We start from the raw sequence: 18,515 nt of genomic DNA, 5'->3' as shown, positions 1-18,515 counted from the left end.
AGAAGGAAGACAGGTAACATTCCATGAGTATTCAGCAGGACAGATGGGGAGCCTTTGAACCAAAATGCTGAATGGAAAATGCCTGAACTATGTCTCCCCCAAGCTGATATAAAGGCAAAGCACTTCAGTGTTGCAGGGAGTTTTGAACACTGGTCACCAGTGGGGTTATCACCTCATCCAGGATCCATGTCAAAGGGGACTCGGGACTGTGAGATGTATGAATTCAGATACTTATGTTAATAAGACAGCTTGACACTTACAATATGCAAGTTAGTTCACACCTACATCCCGTTTCACTTTTAATTTAGTGAATCCAAAAGCAATATTTCTGAGAAGATAAGTCAGATTAGAAATAACTGTTCCTGAGGCTAGAGATAGAACTCATTTGGTCCAGTGCTTGTCCAGCATTGATGAAACTCTGAATTTTGATCTGCAACACCACGTGAACTGAACATAGTAGTATACAATTATATCTGCAGCATTCAGGAGGTAGAGGCAGGAGGATTAGAAGTTGTTCAAGATCATTCTTGAACATATAAAGACATTGAGGCCAGTCTGGGCTACATGACAGCTTATCTCAAAGACAAAAACAAATCAAGCAAAATTAGGAGGTGGAGTAGGAAGACAAAGAGTTGAGAAGGAAGGTAAAGAAGAGGAGGAGGAGCAGGAAGAAGAGGAAGAGAAAGAAGAAGAGGAGGAGGAAGAAGGAGAAAGAGGAGGTTGAGGAGGAGGAGGAGGAGGAAGAAGAAGAAGAAGAGGAAGAGAAAGAAGAAGAGGAGGAAGAAGGAGAGGAGGTTGAGGAGGAGGAGGAGGAAGAAGAAGAAGAAGAGGAAGAGGAAGGAGAAGAAGAGGAAGAGGAAGAAGAAAAAGAAGAAGAAGAAGAAGAAGAAGAAGAAGAAGAAGAAGAAGAAAAGAAGAAGAAGAAGAAGAAGAAACTGCATTTCCTGATAATCTTAAGAGCAGATGTACAGAGTAAATATGAGTGAAAATATAATGGGTGGTATTGAAGTTTTCTCCTTGTATTAATTGCTCAGCACTACCGAGCTCTGAGCATCTGAGAGCCAGTGGCTTTTCTAGCTGAGAATTGTTTCTGAGCTAAGGCTGACCTTTGTGGGTATCGCCACCTGTAAATGCCGCCGCCTTCATCCTCCTCCCAGGACCGACCAAAGACTATGACACTTCAGAAAGTAAAATATTCTCAGCCTCAGCAGCTCTCACCATCGCATGGTCATCTCACTGCAAACAGAGTTGGTCTGGAAAGTAACTGTGAGTCACACTGTCCTTCCTTTGGTCAGAGCCTAGCGAACTCAGAAGTGGCCTTTTCTCTAAAACAATGAAAGTCTTAGCATAGAACAGAATTTCGAAATGTGAGTCTCACAGAGCTCCGAGGTCCAGGGATGGCACACTCCTCCCTGCCGTCACCCAAAGGTTAGAGATCTTAGATCAGTTCCTTTGTCTACAGTGGATGATATCTGTACACTGTTTCTCTGATGGGAATCTAAATGCACAGCAGCATAGTAAACCAGTAAGTCATGGTGCATTCAAATCTGGCTAACTGCAATTTTTTTTTTTTTTGAGATAGAGTCTGACTGTGTAGCTCTAGTTGGCTCAATACTTACAGAGATCCACCTTTATCTGTCTTCCTAGTGCTGGTATCAAAGGCATGCACCACCATACCTGGCTGGCTCACTGTTTAAAATTACTTACATGTATCTTAAGGATAACCTTCAGGTTGTCCATTCTCCTTGTATTTGGGTTATTTTTTTTTCTGCCATGGTCTGGATATTTGATAGCTATCAATCTTACCAGGCACATAACGTTGAAGCAATCTTGTATACACCTAGAGTGAGCTGTAAGCAAAGCTCTTTCTGAGCATGGGATGCACGGCTTACAGTGTTTGGGATCAGAGCTCAGTTTCGTTTCCTGGGCAGTGTACAAAGTCATTATTTAAGCAGCTGTTCCTCACATGCATAAGGACAGATATTCCACAGATTAGGACCAGGGCTGGTTGCTGTCTAAGGAAGGAGTAGAAACAGCTGACTTTCTGTGACTGGGCTGTGGCCTGGATTGCAGGCTTCCCAAGAGATGGCGGATGGGAGGCAAGAGCGCTGCTATCTCCTCTTTCCATGTTGCCTGTGCCTTGTGCTTGCCTGCGGCAGAACTTTTGAATGGCTTGTGCCCCCATCTCTCTATGAAGTGTGTGTCTTCCTTATCAGTTACATATTTGTTGACGTTCTGCAGTGATGGAGAAGGGAGAAAGAGGACGTCATCTACCTGCAGCAACGAGTCCCTAAATGCCGGAGGAACCCCGGTCACTCCTCGAAGAGTCTCCTGGAGACAGCGGATTTTCCTCCGGGTTGCATCTCCTGTGAACAAGTCCCCTTCAGCAATGCAGCAGCAAAAAGGTCTGAGTGCCATCATTCAGGAATTCCTCCTCATGAGTGTCTTAGGCTAGGGAACAGCGTGAGGGCGCCTAATGTATAGATATTTAAGGGAATGTGGGGGGTGGTGATAGCCTCTGTGTGCTCCTGGCAGCTTATGTAAAGTGATCGGCCTAACACGTGAGACCATAGAGCTCACACATGCTCGAATGAAGGCGTGAGTGAGTGGGATTCCTGACTTGGGTGTGACTCTGCAATGCTAGGAAACTGGTAATGCTGTGCGCTAGAGTCACAAAGTGACAAAAATGTCAAACAATAAAGAAATGGGTAGATCACACTGCAATGGTTAGGTTACATAGCAACCAAAAGGGAGCATGGGTAGCTTTCTGTGATCTATTAGACCTATTAAAACGATTACAGCAAAACCCTAAACAAAACAGCAGGAAAGAAAGAGGCATGACAGTATAGAGAGCACGTGTCTACCTGAAAGCCAGAAAAGGATGTGGAGGACCAGGGAAGGAAAGGACTCAATAGTGCTTCTTTGAGAGCTTGACAAATTTCCCTCTGAAAATCCAGTATAGGGATGTGAACTATAATAAAGAATGTGGAACTGTAGAGAAAATTAGTTCATTTTTGAGCACATAGGAAACACTCACACAAATTAGTTATATACTTGACTCAAAGATATGTTAGGAAGTTTCACACAATGGCTATCATATGCACTTTATTTTCTAATCACAGTGGGAAGGAGAGTGGGGGGGGTTGGTGAGGGGTGGGGACATTGAAAAAGATAGAGGACCCCGGCTGGGGTGTAGCTGAGTGTTACAGTACTTCCAGGACCCATGAGAGCCCAGTTCCATCCTGGGCACAAAAGGAAAATGAAATTGAAACATTTTTTGTATTTGAAAAAAACTTAGCGAGAGAATCTTGAAGGAAGATTATGATCCCTGCTCTGAATTTCAAAATCATATAATATTTCAAGAGCTTCATAGCCTTGACTGCATTTATCCAAAACCAAGAAATAAGAAATCAAGTGTACCAAACTGTCAGGAAGCTCAGAACAGTCACCAGGATACAAACACAGGAGGAGCAGGCGCTTAAAAGCAGAGATCAGTGAATTTATAAACAGAATCAAATGACATTTCTAAAGCTCACATTAAATCTGCCTGCGATGGTCCCAGGGCTTCACAGAAAAAAAATTACACTCGTCGTCGTTGGGAGAACCATGTCCCAGGAAAGTTCCAGATTCGTATTGAGAGACCATTCAGGTCAGAGAGTTGGGAGGGACTGAACAAGAAGGGCATCCGGATGGGAGATGGAGACCTGAGGATATTACATGCTGTTCCCAGGGAGCTAAAGTTTGTGCGTTCGTCTATCCATCCATACATCCATCCACCCATCCATCCATCCATCCGTCTGTCCATCCATCCATCCATCCATCCATCCATCCATCCATCCATCCACCCACCCATCCATCCACCCATCCATCCATCCATCCATCCATCCATCCCATCCCATCCATCCATCCATCCATCCATCCATCCATCCATCCATCCATCCATCCACCCTATCTATCTATGAAATGTCTGCCATCATTGAAATGCTTTAAGAGATAGTATCATCCTGTTCATAGAGAAATAGTTGGCAGATTCAGAGAACAGCTGTAGTAGAAGGAGAAACCGCTTGAGCAAGCCAGTCAAGCAGACAGTGCCTGAATGGAAAGGCTTTGGTGCATTGCTCAGCGTGGAAAGGCCCAACACTGCTCGGAGGTGATATTCTGTGGGACTCCACTGGTGGTCAGGGACCTCAGGAGATCACCCACACCTACTCACACAACCCTGCGTTACGCAGGCTGAGAACACACATCGATGAATTGCAGAAGTGCCAGACGTTGGGGAAAGGCCGCTTTGCTTTGTAGCCCACTCGCTCCTGTGGACATAGGAAAGAAGAAGCGGTGGCCTGGTGTTTGGTTTCACCACAAGAGGGAAATCTGGAAGGGGAATTCAGTCCGAATTTACTCAAATCTCTAGTTTCAGTCACTCAGAGCAACTAGGAGAGCGGTGTGTGCGCACACATAACGTGCGGTAGCTTGTGACAAACAAATCGTGTTCTGCAGGAAAGGCCCCAGTGTGGGGACCACGGAGGGATGCCTCTCACTGTCTTCTTCTCTGCAGATGGGCTAGACAGGACTGAGCTGCTCCCGTTGTCTCCTCTCTCTCCCACCATGGAGGAAGAGCCTCTCATTATATTCTTGTCTGGTGACGAGGACACAGAAAAAGTTGAAGAAAAAAAGAAATCAAAGGAGCTCAAGAGTCTGTGGAAAAAAGCTATACACCAGCAAATCCTGCTACTTCGAATGGAGAAGGAAAACCAGAAGCTGGAAGGTTAGCTGTTCAAGCAGGGCTCAGGGCTCTGGACCGCACACACTCAGTCTTGGGGGAATACGTGCTCTGTGTGAATATTGGTTGGTTCTTGTTATTTCTATTTGTGTGTGTGTGTGTTAACTATGACTTGTGAAATATGGGTTTAACAAATTGACCTTTTTTAAAAATTGAATTGAAATATCAGCAGCCTTGTGAGTAACGAAGAATGTACATCCTTGTATTTACCAGGATGTTTTTACTAGTGTTTGCTAGAAATTTTAATGTCATTCTGCATTACTTAAGAAAAACTTTGGAATATGAAAAAAAAATCTGTCAACTTCCAGGTATATTCGTTCACTGTGAAGAGAAATATTCCCCTTTCAAGCAGATTTGTTTGTATTTTATCCAATCTAACTGCTATCAGTTAAATATAAGCAAATCAAAGTTTCTAGGCTTTATTACAGTTTTATAAACTTCCTACTTAAAATCATTGTCAATTCACTAAACTTCCAGTCCAGTCTTCCTAGGAGCTGGGGTGCTGTTGATGGCAATTGACTGCTACGTTTGTGTATACTAAATGCTTCAGGATTCGTTTCTCGGCCCCTTGAAGGAAGGATGTGATTTATCTAGTCTCAGTAGATCCATAGATAAAGAGATCTCAGACACTATCCAAATCCAACACATATACAAATGCCATTATTTTGGGCAAATTGCTTCACCTGAAGGGCTTGTTTTTCCCTCTGTGAAATGCATGATCAGCCTAAGTGGGCTCCTGACTTCTCACATTTCTGGCATTTGTACAAATAGCTTTTTTTCTCCTCCCACTTGCACTTACTGTGTTGTCTTCTGAAAGACAGTTTTCAAAATGTTGGTGCTCATATTCTGAATCCATTTTCTACCACAACATCCTTGTTACTGTACCTCAATTCAGCGCAGTTACGTATTTATTTTTTTATTTGAATACCACTTATTTAGTATGTAAAGGCATAGTTTATTCTTCTTCTTATTTCCTTATCAGAACCAAAAGTGCATAGATTGCTAAATAGCCTTAGGAAATAAGTCTTTTCTGTAAAATTCAAAGCTCAATTAGCTGTTCCTGATGTAGCTTTAAGAAGTTGTGGACCCATGGCATACCCTCTGGGCTTTCAAAGACTGGTAGGACTCTGAAATTCATACTTTTAGCAGTTGGTTTTATCTGGAATATCCTGAACATAAAGACGTTTTAGAATCACTGGCTACTTGAATGGCCAATGGCCTTACAGGATGTTTAGCTCAGTCTTCATTCTACAGATTTGTTAGTGGTTGGTGCAGGTCCACTAAGGGCTTCAATATGTTGGCATATAAGTGGAACAAATTCTAGAATACAGGGTTGCCTGTGCTAACTCTAGCGCTTTTTTTTTTTTTGAGTACGTCGCAGTAGTTCTCAACTGTATGTGTTAGCATGAGAAGGTGGAGTGCTTTAATACGAATGATTGCATGTTCATTCAGAGGCCAGCTACGCTATATAACTGTGCAGGGGAAGGGCAGAGGTGTTGCTCATTGCTCTTTCTCAGAAGGCTTTATCAGCTCCATGCTTACTTCGGAGCTTAAGCAAAAAGGATAAAATTCTAGTCCAACTGCAGTCATTTCTCAAAGTCTCCTTGTCGTTCAACAGTTGAGAAAGGATAGAGATTAATGTCCTTACCGTTTCATCCTCAGAGCCCGGTGGCTAGCATATAGCAGGTTTTAAAGATAATTCAGAATGCACAGTGACAGAGAAGGCTGGGAAAATAGCTAAGGAAATATGTTATTAGTTCCCCAGGAAGCACACTGTTAGTAGTGATGTAGCTGAGATGTGCTTAAGGGTTATGCCAGACACACACACCCAGCAACTCCTGAGACACAAAGCCGAACCGCACAAGAGAGCCCCCTAGTGGACTCCAGGAGGAATATTTTCATAGTTGACTTTTGGGTTTGTCCAGACTTTTAAATAGGAATCGTTCTGCCCTGCTTGAAGAATAGGTCTGTTTTAAGGTATCTTACTTTTGGGGGGATGGTTCCAAGTGTATTAAGTAAAGAGTAACATTCACCCTGCTACTGTTTTTGTGCTGTCGAGGACTTTGGATACTTGACAAAGATTTGTGTTGCAGAAGGTAAGCTGGTGAGTTTTGAACCTGGAGCTGGAGGGAGTGGCTGCACTCAGGTTTCCATGAGGGGACACGAGGAAGGAGGAAACATGAACTCCAGTGCCTGTGTCTCCTCCTCTGGAGTCAATGCTTTACCATGAAGATGGCGCAAGACAGTGGGCGCTTTTGTGATCATTTCCTTTAAGGAGTCTGGGTTTGAGTTTTCAGTCACCCAATAAAAGAGAATTCTGTATCATTTGAAATGTGGAATGAATGTTGACTTTAGTAAAATGAATTTTTTTAAGGATAGTAAGAATCGAGGCTTGGGTTCATAGCTCAGTATAGAACATGTGCTTAGCCTGTACAAGGCCTGTGCTTAAATCCCAGGACCTCAGACAAACAAAATGTTATAAAAAATGAATATAGAAGCACATAGCCTAGTGTTAAGGAGAGTGTGAATAACTTTACAGATAGTAATAGGGATGCCTGAGACTCTCATAGTAAAATAGTATTCAGATTAAGGTTAATGCATGAGATGTTGCCGCCACATATTTCATACAGGATAAATATCCTGTATAAATATATAATAAATATGTATTTGTTTGTTAACTATTTTTATGTATATATTATAGAAATAGATTTTATTTATAGTATATATAATGAATAAAATATCCTATATGTATATTCTATCTCTATCTATCTATCTATCTATCTATCTATCTATCTATCTATCTATCTACCTACCTATCTATCTAGAATACAGATATTCTATATATGTCCCATTTAAACTATTAATGCTTTAATGGGATTTTAAAACTTATTTTATGTTATGTATATGAGTGGTTTTCCTGCATGTGTGTCTGTGCTTTTGAAGGCCAGAAGAGAGTGTTGAGTACCTTGGAAGTGGAGTTACAGATGTTTATGAGTCATTGTGTAGGTGCTGGGAATTGAACCTGGGTCCTCTGGAATGGCAGCAGTGCTCTTAACCACTGAGCCAGGTCTCTAGCCTGCTTTAATGTTTGAGATGATAGAAGCTGTTGCTTTGGAGGCTTTCATATTTGTCCAGAAGTTGAAACTTATAGCATAGCTAACATTTATTTATTTATCCTTCCTTCCTTCCTTCCTTCCTTCCTTCCTTCCTTCCTTCCTTCCTTCCTTCCTTCCTTCCTTTTTTTCTCATACTCTGTGTGTTTCTGTCTGCTCTCTCTCTCTGTGTCTCTGTCTCTGTCCCTCTCTCTGTGTGTGCACCTATGCTGTGTGCACGTCATGCTGTCACTATGAAGCTCAGTGAGTAGAGCGTGACAACTTTTGAAAATCCGATTCTCTTGTTCCACCCTGAAGGTCCCTGGATCAAATTCAGGCTTGGTGACAAGTGTCTTGAGCCATCACTTTAACCCCAGTGTGTACTTTATACTTAACAAAATTACTAAGTATAAGATAGAAGAATGTTTCTAATTACTGTACTTTCTCATAGAAATGACTCAACATTTGAAAACCTCCTATATTTCCCTCAAAAGAATTTCAGAAGTTTTTTTTTTATTTCTATATATCTGTGCATCCCCTGCATGCAGTATCCATAGAGGGTATAATAGGGTATAATAGGACATCTGATTCTCTGTCACTAGAATTATGGGGTCTGTTAGCTAGCACGTAGGTGCTGGTCCTTGGGTTCAGAACGTAGGTTCTCCTAACTACTAAGCCGTGTCTCCAGCCCCCTTTTCTCACAATTTTACATTTGTAAAGTAGAGTAAATGCCAGCAGCCGATTTCTAAAAGTAATTGGGTATAGCTTAATAATGCATACAATGTACAGTGCTGAATTTTTACAAGAGGTTGTCTTGATTGCTTTTCTCTCTTTTTCTTTTTCCTTCAAGCAAGAAGAGATGAGCTCCAGTCTAGAAAAGTCAAGTTGGACTATGAAGAAGTTGGGACATGTCAGAAGGAGGTCTTAATAGCATGGGACAAGAAGCTGTTAAATTGCAGAACTAAAATCAGGTGTGACATGGAAGATATCCATACGTCCCTTAAAGAAGGTACTCACCATTTTCATAAGCCTTTATTTATGGAAAGCTGGGGAGAGGTTTCTGATTTATGAAATGAAAGCATTTAAAGTTGTTCTGTAAGTTGTTTATAAGGAAGGGAAAGTACAAATGCTGTGTAGATAGATGGGTCTGTTTCTACCTATAGCTTGCTAATAGATGGGTAGAAATTGGCGATGCTGTCCCTATGAAGGCTGCAGAATTTATTCTGTTAGTACCTCATACTTGCAATTCGTCTGATGCTTGGTGTTCTTGCCTACTGCGGAAGCGACACATGCCTCAGTATTGCCATCATTTGATCAGGAGTACTCATTTACATCTAATAATAGTGAAGGGACTGCAGGTGAGAAGTTGCTAACATATGCTCCTGTTAGTATACTGGAGATTATGAGCTGAGGGTGACAGACAGCAAGGAGAGCTGCGGTGGTCTTTGTGATGTGGCTCATCTACTGACATGTCAATGGCTTTATTCCCAAACTCTGACTTCATATCTCTTGGATTGTAGGGGTCCCTAAAAGTCGGCGAGGGGAAATTTGGCAATTTCTAGCATTACAATATCGCCTAAGACACAGATTGCCCAACAAACACCAGCCTCCAGACACCTCCTATAAGGAACTTTTGAAGCAGCTCACTGCTCAGCAGCACGCCATCCTTGTGGATTTGGGTATGTCTGTCAAATGGGTTGTCATTTACAAAAGCAAAAGGCAGCTTGGTGTTGGTTGGTTGGTTGGTTGGTTGGTTGATTGGTTGGTTGGTTGGCATTAATGAAGAGGGCCTGTTGGCATCTGCAGAGCTGCTGACTGTGTTGATTGGGTAAGTTGAAATTATATTCTGGTGGAAGAACCCTGAGTGGAATATTCACCCTCAAATATTCCTCTGAAGTGGGAATCACTATGAAGGTCATATTGAAGGTGCTCTCAGTTACCAAATTTTTTTTTTTTTTTCGAGACATGGTTTCTCTGTATAGCCCTGGCTGTTCTGGAACTCACTCTGTAGACCAGGCTGGCCTCAAACTAAGAAATCCGCCAGCCTCTGCTTCCCAAGTGCTGGGAAAGGCATGTGCCACCACTCACTGCCTGGCTAGTTACTGAATTTTGAACATTTGCCTTGTGTGTGTATGTGTGTGTGTGTGTGTGTGTGTGTATGTTTATGTGTGTGTGTTTATAGTGCTGGAGGTAAACCTCAAGGCCTTGTACATGCTGGGCAAGTGCCACTCTGTCATGATCAGTGCTGCCTTTGAAAGAGGTTAAAAAGATATAGAAATATTTAACAGGGGCGTTTGAAGACCTTCAGACATTTCTAAATACAGACTTTTATCAGTCATTGTAAAAAGTAACCCAGTAGCCATCCAAGAAAGGACTCAGGTGTGGCTGGATAACAGCAAATCAGAAAGCAAGTAGCCCCATGGGAGAATAGGTGGGCTGATCATGTTCTCAATGAGGAGGAGAGAAGGGGCCACTTTCTAGAACTCTCAAGGAAAAGAAGGAATCCAGTCAGTGCTTAAGCTGTAGAAAGGGCTAATGCCTCCCTACAGGTTGGAGAACAGGTTAGCTATATTAGTGCTGTGTGGGTGGATGGATACTTCCAATCTCTGGAGGAATTTCCAGGGACAGCAGTCTTTGAAATACTGAATGTCATATAAAAAGTAAAATCAGCATGATTTAATTTTATTCTAATGTTTGAGATAAGGTATTGGCCAGCTTTGAGTTCACTATGAGTTACCTTGGACTGAACTTTCCCATCTCCCCAATGCTGTAATTCTAGATTTCTACCACTCTGCCTGGTTTCTATGGTGCTAGAGATGGACGCTAGGCTTTGTGCATGCGAGGCAAGCACTCTGCTAACTGAGATACACCCCTAGCCTCCAAATAGTATACTTTTAAAAATCATTTTTGTATTCTAAAGCACACTATTACATGTATTTTAGTATTCTAATGTATCTAAATATTTCACATTGCTACTTAACCATTTCATCTGTCCTCCTGAAAGCTAATAGATATCAGGTGTCCAGACATATTATTTGAGTCCTTGAAGGATAAATGGGAGAACTTTAATATTTGGGGTCAGTTTATATTAGGCATATAAAAATTACTAGCTAAAAATTAGTTCTTACCTTGTTCATTTTGTTGAAAAACAACTTTTCTTGGAGGAGGGCTCAACTCAATTAATACACGTTGACCCCAATAGAATTAAAATGGAAATGTTCTAGAGAGACTGGACACTGGAGTCCTTGTCCTGACTGTGGTTGTCAGCAGGCTATTCTGCTCCTGAGTCTATTCCTCTGTTAATTGAGGACTAGAGTAGACCCTCTGCAGAGCTTTGGGACTGTGTTGGTCATTGAGTGATAAGACTCAAGATTGAAGGGTTGCAGCTGGGGTCAGTCTAGATGTCCCTGATGACAGGGAAATGTTGGGGTAAGGCTACAGGGAAAGACGTGGACAAATGGAGCCAGAGTCAAGTCCCCACACAGTGCAGATAACTTTTTCTTAGGAAAAGATTTGAAGGAGAAATTATAACACTAATTTAAAAAATTGCTTATTTGCTTCTGTGAGCGGCTAAATGTGCTCTTCCAGCTTTTTCTGGTTCTCATTTCTCCTCCTTATTCTGCAGAAATAACCTTATCAGTTCCTGGGGGGAAAAAAGGAAAACAAAAGTTACTTGTGAGCACATGTGGTAGAAAGCACTTTAAAATGTAGACTCTGGCACTTTCCAGTTGACCGGAGTTATCACTTCACAAGGAAGCACACACACACACACACACACACACACACACACACACACACACACACATCCCCTTCATTTTCTGGTGTCTCAAAGAAAGTCCTAAACTAGTGTAAACAGCCTTGGTGAGGAAAATAGCTCTGTGCTAGTGCTGACAGCAGCTTTTTGAAGACACGGGATTGAATTTGTTTGCTTGTTGGTGTATTCGTGGTAATTTTCTATCCAGAAGCAAACTTTAGGCAGAAATTTACTTAAAATTGTATTGAAGTTTTACTGTCCTTATTTCCCTTGGACATGTATGTTATATATATGTGGGTATACATATACGCATATATTATACACATATGTTCTATATTTTTAAAGAGTCCATATGATTTATGAAGAGGAATAAAGTTTATCTAAAACAGCAGGATTCTTAAATGATAGACTCTATGTAAAGCAAAATAAAACAAACAAAAGTATCCCTCGAGTGTCATATTACAAAGAAACAAACAAAATAAAGAGTAAATCTGGTCCTGGATGTCCAGGGTTTGCTTTAAATAATGAGGCCTTGCAGAATTTGAGTGTGGGAAGAGAGTGGTCTTTGTATGAGTTTAGGCTTTGCCTTGATTTAAACGCAGAACAAATCTGAGTTCTGCTCTGTGCTATGTTTTGGATCTGCCATTGAGGACAGGCTCCTTTTGAATGTCCCTGCTTTGGTAGAAAGCAGTGCTGCTCAGCATAAAATGGTTACCCTTGAATCGTGTGTGCAGAAAAGGGGTGATACTTTGGCGCACAGGACTTAAGTGGTGGGGAGGCAGGAGGGAGGAGAGAAGGGGGGTGGGGTGGGAGAGGACAGGAGTCTCCCAGGTGGACATTGCCATGACTCCCAGGTGACAAAGTGCTGATTTATCCCAGGGGTCACTGCATTGAGTTCCCCTGTGATTTCTTTTTTGTTTTGTTTTGTTTTGTTTTGTTTTTCGAGACAGGGTTTCTCTGTGTAGCCCTGGCTGTCCTGGAACTCACTCTGTAGACCAGGCTGGCCTTGAACTCAGAAATCCGCCTGCCTCTGCCTCCTGAGTGCTGGGATTAAAGGCGTGCACCACCACGACCTGTGATTTCTAAGCTTGGTTTTTCTTTCCCTTTGCAGGGAGGACTTTTCCCACCCACCCTTACTTTTCAGTGCAGCTTGGGGCAGGACAGCTGTCCCTCTTTAACCTGCTGAAAGCCTACTCTCTGCTGGACAAAGAGGTAGGCTACTGTCAGGGCATCAGCTTTGTGGCCGGAGTCCTGCTTCTGCACATGAGTGAAGAGCAAGCCTTTGAAATGCTCAAGTTCCTTATGTACGACCTGGGCTTCCGCAAGCAGTACCGACCGGATATGATGTCACTTCAGGTGAGGGAGTGGCCCTTGATGAGCCAGGTGTGCAGGAGGTTCTCGTCAGAAACGTCAGTACCAGCCATTTCTGAACCACAGTTCAGAGTTCAGGAAATTTAGGCCCACTGTCTTAGAACTGGAACAAATATTTGGGTATCTGTTAGTCTTTGTTTGAATGGAGGATTGGAGAATTTGCAAAACACCATGTGCTTAGGAAGGCATATAGAGAGTGCCCAACAAGGTATATAAGTATACCAATCCAATTACTATTTGGCAACTATGTATACATATATTTAATAGGTTAAACGATGTTTTATGTTAAACAGTTTACTTATACTTTATATCAGAGAGAAAACATTGGTATCATTGTAAGGAAATAAATAACTCTTGATTTCTAGAAAACAATTTCTTTGTTATTAGAGTTTCAGAGAATAGAAACTCTATGTGAATGGTATTTGATTTTGGTCCACAGGCAGAAAGATTTATATATATATATATATATATATATATATCTTTTTAAATGATATTTTTACATTAAAAATTTTCTAATAAAAATTTGATATAGAATAAGTATAGGTAAATTATATTTATACAGTGATAATCATTATGATTCAGGGAACATCACAGAAGAGTCCCAAGTGGTAATCCCTAAATACATGCACATTTCTGAGAAACATTGAAAGGGTTGTACATGTGTGTGTATGTATGTAGCAATAATGATTGCAGAAGAGGCCATGGATCCAAGCTGGAGGGAGACATGGGACAAGCGAGTGACTGAAATGACATAAATAGGGCCCTATGCCTGGAATCCTCAAAGAAAATTATTAATATCATCATTAGAGTTACTAAAAATTCTAATTTTGGAAATGCCAAGGTAACATTTTCCCTGGCAGCCTTCTGACCAAACAGTAGGATGTTGTAGGAGTGCTGAACTCAGTGCTTCAGAAGGGCAAAGATCACCTTTCCACTGTCTAAAGCAGGAAGCTGGCAAGGTTTGATCTGTAAGATTTCAGAGGTGGTGCCGGTACCTGTGCCTGTGAGCTTGGCTTCCTTGAGCGGATGCCTGCTTTCCTGCTTCACTGTGGAGTGTGGGCATACAGGTGACTTTAACTGTGAACAAGGGGATGGCGTCTCCTTTGCTTCATTATCTCTGTCTCTGCTGATTTCTGTGTTGGATGGACAAGCCTTCTATCTTTTCTCTTGTGTGGCCCTTTCTTTTCTTGCCGCCCTTCTTGTGTCTCTTCTATCTGTAGCTTTGCCATGATGAATGGACTGAATTTGGACTTTTGGCAAATAGGGCTTTATGATTAAAGCTTACTTTGTAGGAACCTTGAATTTTCATATCCCCCCAAATATACTTCGAGTTTAGAACACCGGGTGCAGAATATAAGGTCCTTACAGATAATGAAATGGCAAATGCTTGTTTCTTCATTCAGGTCGCAACTGAACAAGAACAGAGTGTCTTTATCAACATGCTCTCTTTCTACTTATTTTACTAATTAGACTTGTTTCCTAGCTTACCAAAATACTAGTTCTTCAGTTGATGAACGCCCACACTGTCTAGTTTCTAAACCGGAGCTGGCCTTAAAGAAATGTATGATTTCTTTTCTGACACGACCTTCTGAGATAATAATCTCATTACAGAACCTCTTCTTGTGTTTGCCTCCCGCCAAGCTGCTCATTTTCTAACCTTGACTTCCTGTGGCCCTGGTTCCTTCCTCTTACAGTGTGTGGAATCTTAGTTTCCAAGATTTGTGTTGTAGATAAGGCTCAGGCGGACTCTGCAGTGCTTGCATGCAGCCCTTGGTGACTCCCTTCCCCTCAGAGGTTGTCTTGTTTTTCATTTCTATTTTGGAAACTGTTCTTGAATTTACAACATGATTGGTTATTGGCATGCATTTTTAATAATTTAGGTTATTTTTTTATATGAAAAAGTTCACATTCTGGAGGTGATGTTGAAAGTCTGTTAGGAAACTCACGAACAATTTCTTTCTATAGGAATAATGATGCTTTTTCCATAAGTACCCCATACCAAACGCACGGGAGAACCCCTCGCTCATGAGACTTAGCTGAACTTACACTGACGTGAATTCTGAGCTAGATGTTGTGACTTGGGTTTTTGAACATCATCTTTAAAGTTAACACTGAAAATAAGACATGTTATTTCACCCAATGTGTGTTATCAAAAGTTAATATGTTTTATACGCATGCAGATTACTACAAATTTTATTTTTTTTCCCTATATGAACTGCAGATTCAGATGTACCAACTGTCCAGACTCCTTCATGACTACCACCGAGAACTCTACAATCATCTTGAGGAAAATGAGATCAGCCCCAGTCTGTACGCTGCACCCTGGTTCCTCACACTCTTTGCCTCTCAGTTTCCCTTGGGATTCGTAGCCAGAGTTTTTGGTAAGAGATGCCCATGTTCAAGAGCGATGGTGTTATCTATTCTCTTGAGTTCATTGCCAATGAATTCCCCTAGGACTGGCAGAGTTCTAAGTAAAATTCAAATGGCATGGAAATAATTGGAATCCTATGAACTTCCTGAATTTATTTATGTAGAAAATGTAGAAAACACAGCTTTCAAAGCTGATTAGGTGCAGACTCTCTATAGCTTACTAAATTTTTATTTTTCTGTTTTTTCCTTTCTCTCATCTTCTTCAATTTAGATCCAAAATACAGAGAAAGTAACCCCACTGCTGTGCTGTGATTGCTAATGCCATGCCTGTTGTTCACATGTAGCTCTGTTCCTGTCTTGTTGCTTACATGGCTACCTTCCATGCCATAGCCAATCCCTAAGATCATGGCTAAGAGACAAATCACTGAATGTAGACAGGTACATCACTGGGTAGCTGTTGGCACTGGAACAAAGGAGAGTTTGTGCGCCCTCTGGGGGCCCTCACATCTATTCATAAGTCTCAGTCAGGTTCATCAGAGTATAATTTAAAAAACAAAACACAAGGCTGAGTGTGGTTCCACACAGCCTTAGTCTCAGCCCTTTGGGAAGGCTATGACAGTAGGGTTATGAGTGTGAGCATGTGTGAGCTATGTAATAAAGCCCCATCTGTCTTAGTTATGATTTCTGTTGCTGTGGTAAAACACATGACCAGAGGCAATTTGGGAAGGAAAGGGTTTAATTTCAGTCCACAGTTACACAGCACAGTCCTATCACCCAGGGAAGTCAAGGCAGGAACTTGAGGCTTGAGAAGATGCGGAGGACGTGGGAAAGTACTGATTACTGGCTTGCCAGCATTGTGGTAGGAGCGAGGTCGCTACTCAATAACTGCTTTCTTCTGACACCCAGGACCACCCGTTTAGGGGTGGCACCATCCATTGTGAGCTGGGCCCTCCTACATAAATCATCAGTTATAGGAAAATGTACCACAGACTTGCCTACAGGCAGTCTTAGGGAGACATTCTCTCAGTTGAGTCTCTCTCTTCCACAGTTTGTGTCAAGTTGACATAAAACTCGGAAAAAAATTTTGTTAGAGATGATAACAAATAGAAAAATGTTAGGAGACATTTGAGTTTTGAGCATATGTGTGTTTTATGCATACATATACCGCATGGTGGATTATAGCGTACTTTCTTTTTTATTTAATATATTTTTAATTATGTATTTTCCTCAATTACATTTCCAATGCTATCCCAAAAATCCCCCATACCTTCCCCCCCCCCCACTTCCCTACCCACCCATTCCCATTCTTTTGGCCCTGGTGTTCCCCTGTACTGGGGCATATAAAGTTTGCATGTCCAGTGGGCCTCTCTTTCCAGTGATGGCTGACTAGGCCATCTTTTGATACAAATGCAGCTAGAGTCAAGAGCTCTGGGGTACTGGTTAGTTCATAATGTTGTTCCACCTATAGGGTTGCAGATCCCTTTAGCTCCTTGGGTACTTTCTCTAGCTCCTCCATTGGGAGCCCTGTGATCCATCCAATAGCTGACTGTGAGCATCCACTTCTGTGTTTGCTAGGCCCCGGCATAGTCTCACAAGAGACAGCTATATCTGGGTCCTTTCAGCAAAATCTTGCTAGTGTATGCAATGGTGTCAGTGTTTGGAAGCTGTACTTTTTAATGGGAGGATAATACAGTCTTCTGTCAAAGTTTGAGCTGAAGTGGAGCATCCAGTTGCACTGCATGAGCTAGGGGTCCATGGATGGCTCTTGCTTGTTGGATGCATACCTCTTCCGTCCCATGGAGTTTTCTTGAGCATTGTGGAATCTTGTAGTGGGTCTCTTAAGAATCATTTTGATCTGTTTGTGTCCTTATAAGTGATGGGCCTTTCACTGCCTGTGGACTCGCAAGGTCAGAGTTCACCACACCAGTGTCGCTTCCCTATTAGTCTGTTCCCTGTTAGAGGTGATGGCTGAGACTGGCAGATATTCTACTGAACAAGTCGCTCAGTCTACTGCTTAGTATTATTGATGAGAGAACCACATCACACATGGTGACAGAATTTTTCAAACAAAACTACCTGCATGTGTTTCAGAATGATTGTGCACTTCTGTTGTGATCCATCTTAGAATTAGCATGGCTTTCTTTTCTTACATGTGGTTTAGGATATATATATATATATATGATGTATATGTATATATATACACATACACATATATTTACTTCTTTGAAAATCTCATACAATCAATTGTTATCATATTCACCACCCATCCCCTCTTAGATTCAACCCCACCTCTCTACCCATCCAACTTTGTTTCCTTCCTTCCTTCCTTTCTTCCTTCCTTCCTCGTCTCTCTCTCTCTCTCTCTCTCTCTCTCTCTCTCTCTCTCTCTCTCTCTCTCTCTCTCTCTCTCTCTTTCATTAACCCATCAAGTCAATTAGTTCTGCCCCAATACTGTGGGCTACCCTGGAGAACGGTTTACCTCCCAGGGGGTCAAATATTTAAAGAAAGCCAACTTTCCCTCTCCTAGCAGTTACCTAGAAAACCCAGCTCTTCAGCTAGAGATAGGACTTCATACCCAGCCCCATTCTTCATGCTGGAAATTTTGTCTGGCTTGAGCTTGTACCGGTCTTGTGGACGGTAAAGTTTTCTTGTGGAAGTTTTTCTACTTTCTACATTCTTAGAATTCAAATTTCCACTTGAATGTAGATTTAGTTACATATTAACTGGCTCATTTACTTTTTGATTATGAGAACATGAATAGTTCTAGATTGATCTAATTGACTAGATCAATGTATTGTTATGTTATGTTGTAAAAAAAAAGCCCCAAATGTTAGTTGAATAAATGTTGGAACTTTATTTTGAATCGGTAAACTTACCATTATACTTGTAAACAATACATAGTTAGACAGATTTGTAATCTCTCCTTTGTTCCCTTAACCATATCTGAGGTCCTTGATAAGAAGGAGAGACAGCATTCTGTTCTTCTGCGTCAGTCATATTAAACTTGTTTTTAAAATAAAAACTAGTTTTAACCAGTTTCCTTCTACAATATGTTTTCTTGTTCTACTGCTATAATAAAAACATACTTTTAGAACAAATAATGTACTCTTTGTAAAAGTAGGTACACAACTTTGATTGTGAAAAATTT

The 18,515-nt window shown here is 41.4% G+C and overlaps 1 protein-coding gene across 3 annotated transcripts in view; it reads left to right on the top strand.

Annotated features, from left to right (window-relative positions):
- Tbc1d4 (TBC1 domain family member 4) overlaps positions 1–18,515 on the top strand; it is a 166,998-nt gene that overhangs the window by 141,580 nt on the left and 6,903 nt on the right. For all 3 annotated transcript variants that reach the window (XM_029468868.2, XM_021181592.3, XM_021181593.3), the window contains 6 exons: positions 2,242–2,405; positions 4,556–4,765; positions 8,723–8,881; positions 9,393–9,551; positions 12,738–12,982; positions 15,219–15,378. In XM_029468868.2, coding sequence (XP_029324728.1) covers positions 2,242–2,405; positions 4,556–4,765; positions 8,723–8,881; positions 9,393–9,551; positions 12,738–12,982; positions 15,219–15,378 — 1,097 coding nt within the window. The remainder of the gene's footprint in view (positions 1–2,241; positions 2,406–4,555; positions 4,766–8,722; positions 8,882–9,392; positions 9,552–12,737; positions 12,983–15,218; positions 15,379–18,515) is intronic.

This window comes from Mus caroli, unplaced genomic scaffold (genome assembly GCF_978045245.1).
Source record: "Mus caroli unplaced genomic scaffold, Mus_caroli_1 scaffold_12, whole genome shotgun sequence".
Taxonomy (NCBI): Eukaryota; Metazoa; Chordata; class Mammalia; order Rodentia; family Muridae; genus Mus; species Mus caroli.
This window is presented reverse-complemented; position numbering and strand designations above follow the sequence as displayed.